This window comes from Poecilia latipinna, unplaced genomic scaffold (assembly GCF_001443285.1).
Source record: "Poecilia latipinna isolate Pla-1442-1.1 unplaced genomic scaffold, P_latipinna-1.0 Scaffold355, whole genome shotgun sequence".
NCBI lineage: Eukaryota > Metazoa > Chordata > Actinopteri > Cyprinodontiformes > Poeciliidae > Poecilia > Poecilia latipinna.
Genome location: NW_015112971.1, coordinates 353,536 through 363,493, shown reverse-complemented (window position 1 = coordinate 363,493; position 9,958 = coordinate 353,536). Strand labels below are relative to the sequence as shown.

Sequence of the window (9,958 nt, the reverse complement as noted above, 5' to 3'; positions counted from 1 at the left end):
AGACCCTGGTCTGGCTATTGTTGAAAGAAATGTGAGATAACTGCCATCTGCAGTTTTCCACACCATCACTATGATGAAGCATGGTGGTGGAAGTATCATGATCTGGAAATGCTTCTCTTCAGCATGGAGGCTGCAACAGACTTGAGACTAAATCAGGTGTGTCCAAACTTTTTAGTCTATTTGCAGCAATAAAAACATGATTTAGGTCGCTCTTAATTCAAAAATAAAGTATTTAACCAAGTTTTAAAAATATAATTAAAGACAGATTTGGGTCAATGGATAGATGTGTTCTGATCTGATGGTTTATAAATAGATGAAAAGTTCGTGTTGTATCAAAGATGATGAGAAGATTTTAATTTATGGGTCAGAGTTTAGTCCTAGTTGGAAAAAAAGTCTCCATCTGCATCAACTAGGGGAGGTCCAAAGCGTGGTCCAGGGGCCATTTGTGGCTCTTGAAATTATTTTGATCGAGTCAAAATGAAAATATGTGGCAGGACTTGAAAATTCATGTTCACAGAGATCCTCAGTCCGATCCAACTGAGCTCGAGCTTGTTTGCAGAGGAAAAACAAGCTTAAGTTAAAGATGTAGATGTACAAAGCCGGTGAAGACATGATGACTGAAGAGAGGCCAACCACACTTTTCAGATTTAAAAAAGTAAAAATGAAATCAATGCATCTTTTTCTCTGCAATAACTTGTGTTGGTTTATCACATAAAATACAACAAAGCTTGTTGATTCACTGACAAAAAGATTCAAAAAGTTTTTCAAGGAACAGAGGTAACCAACCAGGTGACGTCAGGATGTCAGAGCCTGTCAAAAACACTCGTGCGTGTGTGTGTGTGTGTGTGTGTGTGTGTGTGTGTAAAAGTGCATAGGTTTTAGGGAGAGGGGCATCTCGGTATAATAATTAACCCTTTTCTCTCAACTGTGCAGAACTTTGAAGCGTTAACACTAACTGGAGTAGGAGAACAGCGCAGGATTAGCGCCTCGCTTAGCCGGCTCTGATACACAGAGGAAGCCTGGAGAGGTGGCCTGCAGCCAGGACAGCTCCGACCAGGGAGAACCCCGCTGAGCAGAGCGAGACTGCAGACAGAGAGGAAAAAAAACAAAACAAACAAAAAAAAAAAACAGAGCGCTGCACGCTGACAGGGCAGGCTACTGCAAAACCAAGTGAACAGCAGAGCCAAGCAAACCGTCTGAATCATTAGCAGTCTGCTGGTTTTCTCTTCCTTCCTCTGATGGACCGGCCTGAGCTCTTTGTTTACATATGCAACAAATATACAAGAAATCCCCCACCGCTCCTTGTTCTGCTGCCCCCATAATACCATCTGAAAATGATCCACTCACCATAAAAAAAAAAAAAAAAAATCCATCATTAAAATGCTGTGCTTCTCTTAAACTCTTCCGTAATCATCTCCGTCTGAACATATATAAAGATATATTCTGCGTGTGGCTTTAGAGCTCAGTTTGAACTATTTTACAAGCTTTAAAAAGAAGGCGATCAGCGGCAGTGTGTGTTTGGAGGGAGAGGGAGCTGTGACGGCAGTGCTGTGCATGTGTGTGTCTGCTGGTTTAGTTTAACACTACGATTGTTAGACGAGCTCGAGCTGCAGCTGAAACTACTTCAGGTGGAGAAGCAGAGATTGGTTCGCTCTTCCTTCGTGTTTTTAACGCTCCCCCACATCAACCCGGGGCTCATATTGTTTCTGCGAGAAGAGAGTCGTGATGTTTCCACACGTGGTCCACGAGAGAACACTGCAAAAACACAACATCTCACCAAGTATTTTTGCTCCAAGTACTAGCGCAAATAACCTTAGTACATCTGGAATGAGACAAAACTAACTCAGAAGAAATTTTTGAGCAAGATATAGCAGCCTGTTTTAAGTAAATTATTAATATTGATGAAAAAGTACTAGTTCTACTGGCAGATTAAAGTGAAATAATCTACTGTTGTTTCATCAATAGTAATGAATTCTTTACTCAAAACCAGTTCCTATATCTTGCTGAAAAGTTACTCTTCAGTTAGTTTTGTCTTATTTCAAGTGTCTTAAGATATTTTCATCAGGAAATAGAGCAAAAAAGCAAAAACAAAAACAAAACAAACAAAAAAAAAACTGGTTATATTTTGTGTTTTTGAAGTGAAACAAGACAGAACAGGAGGAAATCAGAGGGGTGGTGGTGTCAAAGTCAAATGTTGAGGGAAAAGTTGACGTCTCTGCTTGGTTTGGGCTCGATAAAAGTCCCTTGAGTCCCGTTCGATGTGTCTGTGTGGATCCAATAAAGATACAGCAAAAGGCTTCCCTGAGTGGAGAGGGCCAGACTAACACCCAACAGCCCCACTCGCCACTTTCCTTCCTGTCCCACATGATCTTTCCTCCCAGCCGCCCTCCTCTGTCCCACCCAGCATGTCTCTCTCCAGGGCTCTCGGGGTTTGATGCAGGCACTTAGAAGTCCCGTTGGCCTGTAGGGCGAGCTGCAGGGCTGTGAGGGGTCGTTTCTCCTGAGGAAAGAGTTGTGTGGCTGCTGATGATGAGAAGATGGGAGCTTCACTGGCCTGGTGCAAAAACACCAAAATCTTACCAAGTATTTTTAGTCTGGTTTCTAATGCAAATGTCTCAGTACACTTGAAATGAGACAAAACTAACTTACTCAGCAAGACGAAGGAGCTTGTTTTAAGTCAATAATTTAATATTGATGAAAAAGTGCCAGTTATAAGTGAAATAAGTAGTACAATTTGATTATTCACCAACAACTAGGACTTTTTCAAAAATATTAAATTGTCTGTTTTTCATTTACCAAGGCAACAATGTGGAAAGCCTAAATATTCTGAGTGTGCAAGATTTTATAGATTTAATTAAAATTTGTGTTAAGTGTCGAGCAGGTAAAACTAAGAAAAATCACAATAAACAAATTGTTGCCCCCTTTTTTTATGCTTTGAGTTTTTAAATACATAGATTTCATGAAAACGTTGCATTGTCGAGCTGGTAGAATGTTAAAAACAAAGTAAAATCGCAATAAATTCATTTTTGCATTTTTAATTTCAGCAACTTTGTGTCCTGCCAGTAGATTCAATTTGGCAGTTTCCGCAAAAAGTTTGGGCACCACTGGTTTAGATTAAAAATATTCACATATTAAAATGGTCTAGTCAAAGTCTAGACCCAAGTTCAACTGAAAATATGTGGCAGGACTTGAAAATTTGACTCTAAACAAGCTCCTACATTGTGCTGAACTTGTATATAAATTTTGTCTTATTTCAACAGTACTAAGACATTTGGACTAGGAACTACATAAAAACGCTGCTTGTTGTGTTTTTGCAGTGTGGGAGCTGGTTCTTCCAGGATTGATGGCGGCTCTGACTCAACAGGAGTCTGGCTGTGTCAGTGTTATGAGCGTGTGTGTCAGGCTCTGCTCTCGGGTCGTCTAGTTTGTCAGTGTGGGAGTGGGATTACATTTACAAACTCCTGTACTGCTGGAGCAGTAGTGTTGGGGCTGCGCTCCTCAGCAGTCTTTGTTCTCCAGGGACAGCTGGGCCGTGGCGCGGTGCAGCTCGGCGCTGACCCTCCGATGTGAAGCCAGAGGCGCTGATAAAGACCCCTCATAAGCTAGCGGAGGGGGACTGTCTCCGTCTTCCCCGTCCTCCTCCATTTCCACACATCCGTTAGTTTGCCTCCCTTTATTCCTCCCTTCCTCCGGTCGGACCTTCTTGTCGTCCGACTCTTCCTGCGACGCCTCCATGCGCTGGTCCTCGCTCCAGCGCCTCTTGAACCGCAGTTTCAGAGGGATGCACTTCCCCTGCGCGGCTCCGGTCGAGGCCGCCTGGGACTGGGCGGCGTGGCTCTCGCCCGGCTCCACCGGTTCACTCTTGAGGGCGGTCAGGCCGCGGTGGGCGTGCTGCGAGGTGAAGAACGGCATCAGACCTGGAGGAGGAGGAGCGGGGGCTTTGAAGACGTCCTCGTCCAGGTCTTCGTCCTGCGACGGATGATGGGCGGCTGCCGTGCCGTTGGACAGGTGGTGGTTGTGGTGATGGTTGGAAACTCTGGAGTGTCGAGCGGAGAAGAGCTCAAACTCATTATCTCTTTCGTCTGGGTCTTCATCGCTGATGTCCGTCACCTCCACCTCTTCCTCTGACTCTATGTCAGAGATGGGCTCCACCTGAGGAACGATAAATCACAGCATAAATTAAGACAGAAACCGAATTATTATCCAGCAGTTTTATTTATTCTGCAACTAACCTCACTTTCTTCTTAGTCTACACCTTGAAAGTATTCATATCTCTTGAAATTTTGACCCATAACTAGGGTTGGAGCTAGGGCTGGCACCTATATGAATCCTGAATAACACACTACTTTCTATTGGTCCATCTCATGCTTGTAAAATCCAATGAAACACAATGATGTTCATGGTTGAAATGTGAGGAACTGTGGGAAACGTTTTGCCAGGTACACTAAAATGACCGAAGAATTAAACTCTGATTAAAGAGAAGGTTTACACACCTTTATCTTTGGGAGTCCAGCACTGTTCAAGGACTGCGTTGAGGAGGAGGCAGAAATGACCCCTGACCCGCTTGCCGAGCTCAGGTCGCTGCCGAAGGACAGCGAGGACCCCAGTCCAGAGGTGGAGGACATGGACCCGGACCCGGAGCCAGAGGACAGGGAGCTCTGCCTCGGTTTACCCTGGCTCTGTCCGTCCCTCTGCTTCCTCCCCAGAGGTGGTGGCTGCAGCTTGAACTTGAAGGGAGACATGTGAGGTGGCTCCTCCCCCAGGTGGAGAGGGTGGTGCATGGGGTGGGAATGGGGGTGTGAGTGGGCCGAGTGAGGAGGCTGTGGGTGGTGGTGGGCGGAGTGAGCCAGAGACGGGTGATGGTGTCGGTCTCCGGCCCTCTCCCCTCCTCCGCCTCGCTCTGCCCTCTCAGCGGCCAGGCCGGGCTTGTCGGCGGCGGGCCGGTGGGGCTGTGGGATCACGATGTTGGGGTACTGGAGGAACGCCCGGGGGCTGAGGCCGTAGTTGTAAACGGACTGGGTGTGGGCCTGCAGGTAGCGCTTCATGTCCTCTGGGTTGAAGGAGAAGTGGGAGCCCAGCATGGGAGACAGCGTGGGGGACGGGGTGTAGGGCAGGTGAGACGTTGGGGTCATGGACAGCGCTGGAGACAGAGGAGGGGCCAAGAGGCCCGCCCCTGGGGGTCCAGGCAGAGGAGACACTGGGAAGGGAGACAGTGGCTCCTGGTGGATCCGGTGCCCCGCGGGGCCACGAGGCCCGGGGTGGCCTGCAGGGTTACCCGGCCCTCCGTACATACGGAAGAGAGCCTCATGAGACAGACGCGGATGGATGATGCTCCGGTAGCTCCCGCCGCCGCCAGGGCCCCCTCCTCCTCCGCTCACACTCCTCTCACCCCTCTCCTCTCCTGCACCACCATTCCCCTCCTCGATCTCCGAGTTGACCGAAGTGCCGTCGCTGCAGTCGCTGACGGAGCCGCGGGCCATCCGTCGCGCCACGGTGCTGAACATGCCCCCGGGGCTGCGCAGATCCTCGTTGGGGGAGAGGACCTCAGAAGGCGTGGAAGGAGGGAAACGGAAATGGGTTCCTGCTCCGGTGGGGACAGGTGGCGCACTCTGAGGTACACTGCTTCCTGGGAACACCAATGAAAAAAAGAAATTAAACGAAATGTCCTGAAACACTCCCATATAACAGAAGCTGCATTTCCATTGACCAAATAACTGGGACTTAACAAAATGTAATGTTTGTTACTGGTCTCTCATGTGGCGACTGTATGGTGTTTTAATTACTTTATTTTTGTGTTTTTACGATGCAAAGCAGTTTGATCTGCCTTGTGGCTGAAATGTGCTATGTTGATGTTTGCATTTTTTTTTCTGCTCTTTGTTTTAAGAGTTGCTTCTTGTTCTTATCTGCCTTAGGATAACAGATGAAAACTAGCTGTTGTGCTAACTTGGGCATATTTACATTGAAGCTTACTGCTGACATGTTGACTAACACGCCTAGTCCTAATTTAATTACATAAATACAATGAAATATTTGATCATGCAGGCTTACCAGTGGAACCCACATCGAAAAATGGGTAGTTGACCAAAACCAGTTTGTTGAAGTTGAACTTATAGGTGAACCTCTTGCCTTTGGTCTTATGAAGGATCCTCTTGTTGTAGTAGTATCTGGAAAAGAGCAAAACCGAAACACATCGCACTATTTAATTCAAGTCTCAGGCGTCGTGTTGCATCAATCATTTCATCGAAATCATGGAGGCTGCGACAGATGTGCCTGCACGCACTAGCCCACACTTTAATAAGGCACGAGTCTTTCATGCACCCCTCACCGCCGGCACAACAGATATTACAGAGTGTTGTATGACATTTGCACAAAGCAGACCCAGAAAAAGGAGGACGGAGGAGGAGAGGGGAGGGTGAAGGAGATGAGAGAAAACAGACAGATGAGCCGTGGAGCAGCACAGTGATGCTGTGTGTAAGGAAAAGCAAATGATTAAAAAGATCAGAGGCTGGTGTGAGCGGCATCACCATCCCAGCCAATAGGTAGAGGGTTATTAAGACAGGACAGACTGAATGAAGATTTTACAGGAGGACGGTTTGCTTAGAGGTGTTTCCACACCTGACAGTCCGGTCGTTTGATTAGGGGCCAAAATTGCAACATTTGCTACATTTTCTGTTGGTTTGGTTTGCTTTGACACTAAACTGTGACAAAAAAAAAACAAACTAACTGAGATGATGCGACGGCCCTCAACTGTCATGTCATCTCTTCGCCAGTTATGATTTCATAAAGAGAAATCAGAAATGCACCAACAATGATATTTAGCAGGTCAAGGTTTTACAAAAGCAAAGACAGGAACTTGCATCTTTAATTAGAGCTTATTTATAATACCAGTTTATTTTCAGTTTTAAGTAAAAGTACTACAAATTGTTGTGTTATTGCCATAACGCTGTGGTAAATCAAAACAACATGCTATGAGATTCCCATATTTATTTGTTGGTTTTATTTATGTAAAAGAGGGTTCAAATGGTGTCAGTGTGGTGCCACACACCAGACGGGAGATTTTGTTATCATTTTGCTAGATTTTCGTTTTATGTAACAGCAAAGCAAATCCACCAATAATTCAACCCATCTTTATCTGTTTATGTAATGGCCATTCTCTCCATTTCTCCCCCTGAGCTTTCTCTCTCTCCCATGGTTCCTCCCTACACTACAAGGCTCCATTTTTATTAACCTTTGTCCAGCTACAGCTCTTTATGTAACGTCTCTCTCCTTTCTTATCCTGATCCACATCCACTTTTATGTAACCTCCAGAACCCTGGCAGCCACACACCGTCTAAGGGCAGCAGGAGCAACACAGAGACAGGTAGAGAACAAGCCGGGATGCTGCATGCCTCCTAATTTTTACACAAACACACTTTAATTTTCTTTCAGCATGTGTTTTCTAGCACAAGTTAGATAATGAGGCCTGGTAAAGATAAGGGTTTCTTGAAGGTATGTAGTTATTGTTTGGTTAATCAAAGCCCGCTGACGATCATTTAAACTCAGTGGTAGTTAACTGCATGGTGGTGTGCGTCTGTTTTTCCTGTGGCCTTCTTCCCCCCTCTTATTATGCCTATTACCAGACTTTTTCTACCATTTTTCTTGCTCTGGGAACAAGCCGTTGCTCTTTTTCACTTGTCCTCTTCACCCTCCCTTCTCTTCTTCATTTCTCCCTCACTGATACCCCCCGTCTTCCACTTTCTCCTCCAACTATCTCCACTGATCCCCCCCGAGGCGATGGGTGAGGGAGGGAGGGACAGTGAGAGACAGGACAGGCCTGCACTGTTGAAAACATTGTTTATGCCAGGCACAAAGCAGCATGTAATTTCTGCTCTAGGGGAGACACTCACAAGGGTCTGGAGAGGAGGGAGGGTGAGGTGATCGGGAGCAAAGGGAGGGAAGGAGACAGAGAAGCAGGCAGGAAATCAGTAAGAATTAAAATCAGAACAGGAGTGTGGCCAAATTAGTTGATTACTGAAAAGTCAACAAGCTGCACTGCTGACCGTCTGAGGGTCCGGTACCAATCCAGACTGGACAGAAAGTCAGAAAAGCTACAGGAACTCATTCTCAGTTGGAATACTCCAGATTCAAGGGTGGGTAAAAAATATTGATTCATCAATGCTTTGCAACTATCATAGGGTGTTTGTAGAAGACCCTATGATCATCTTCTCAAGTTTATTGGTAGTTGCATTACCGCCACCTACTGGTGAGGAGTGACAATCAAAATATTGTTCCAATACGGTTAAAAAATATTCAAAAATGTGAATTATCTCAGTTTCCACAAGGAGAATTATTTACGTTTAGATACCTTTTACTTCAGTTTTAACACACTACTGTCATGTTTTAACTTTTGTACTTCACACTGAGCACAAGTGTAATTTTGCCATTTTCCTGCTCAAAAATGTTAATATATACACTGTAAACAGTAAACAGAGAAAATAAAAAAATAGACAATTCATAAATTACTTCTATAATACTTATTATTAAATTGATATTAAAATGTTTAAATCAAAACAGAATCTAAATCGAACCGAATTGTGACCCAAAGAGAATCCTACCACATTCAGTTTTCCAGCTTTGTAGCCAAACTGGCTCACTGAAAAAGAGTATAAATAAATAGAATATAATAAAATATTTGTTTGAAATAATGTAAACCTCCCTAACTGGGAGCCCTTAACTACAACTTAAATTCAGCACCCACTTTGTTATCTGGATGTAAATATTTTCAAAGACGACTGTTACTGATCGAGATGCAACAACAATATTAAAATTAGGGCTAAAACACTTTGTTGTTCCATAAAATATGGAAAATGAACTTGAATCGAAGGTAAAACCTTTGTACACTAAGGATGAATGGAGCCGTGAAGCAAGAAAATACCGAGATCCAAAGTTGGAAACTGCCAACAACTTAGCAGCAACTGGTGGTGAGTCTGGAGCACGTGGTGATCCACCCCCACCCACCGACTCCTGCGCCGTCATACGGGCAGACGGTCTTTGAAGAGCATTTGAACTCACTTCAAAAGAGAAGAAAGGGATTCTTTGAGTGCCTGCGTTTAGCTGCCCACCAAACTTGCCCTGTATGCACACACAGACACTTGCACCTCTAACACACACTGCGCCATATCATTCAGAAACACACATCAGTGACCCCTCAGATTTGTCTGCTGCATCTTTATTCCACTCTGTGCTGAACTGAAACGATGACCCTGACAAGATCCAAGGAAACAAAGGAGTGTGTGATTGATTGTAGGCGTAAGGCTGCAATTATGTCCAAAATCTGATGATCAAAGCAGAGATAAGCAGCAGTGTAATGCAAGGACATCAACACTTCAAACCACACATTAGTTATATTTAAAAACAAAAACCGACTCTCTCCTTTTAGAAAAATACACAACTATACATATAGGAACAACTTAAGAACTCAAAATTTATGGGTGTAATAACTAAGATGGAAACTAAAGTTAGGCTTTACAAACATCACTGGCAGTATTTTCAGATACTTGTTGTTATTATGTTGTGTCTCATTGAGTGCGTCTAAAATAAGACCTAACAGGGTAACAATTTTGAGAAGTCAGCTGTTTAAATTTCCAGCTACGTAACTGGGTTAACCAGGGCTGTGGTTTGCACCATTAAAATTATTTTTCAAGAAAAATGCAATGCACACGCTGGGCTGCTCTATGCCTTCTGTGATGTCACCACAGTCATGTACAGATGGAAGTTTGTTGCGATCTGATCACGAAAAGATTTATAACCAAACTGCAAAACAAATACAAAAACCCCAATCATGAAAGGTAAAGGTCACACTAAACTGAGTTTGGTTGATTCTCTGGAACGATCTGACCAGCACCTTTAAAGTTTGACAAAATTTTAACTTTAAAGATCTAAAATAACAAATATTTGATGGAACTAATGGATTGTGGGA

General features: G+C 44.4%; 1 protein-coding gene across 3 annotated transcripts in view; it reads right to left on the bottom strand.

The window, feature by feature from the left end:
- Positions 1–2,767: 2,767 nt before the first annotated feature.
- The window catches only part of erfl3 (Ets2 repressor factor like 3), a 64,421-nt gene continuing 57,230 nt past the window's right edge, over positions 2,768–9,958 (bottom strand). For all 3 annotated transcript variants that reach the window (XM_015036049.1, XM_015036050.1, XM_015036048.1), the window contains 3 exons: positions 6,049–6,164; positions 4,494–5,626; positions 2,768–4,152 (listed from right to left, as the gene is read on the bottom strand). In XM_015036049.1, the coding sequence (XP_014891535.1) occupies positions 3,499–4,152; positions 4,494–5,626; positions 6,049–6,164 (1,903 nt within the window). In that variant the 3' untranslated portion in view covers positions 2,768–3,498. The remainder of the gene's footprint in view (positions 4,153–4,493; positions 5,627–6,048; positions 6,165–9,958) is intronic.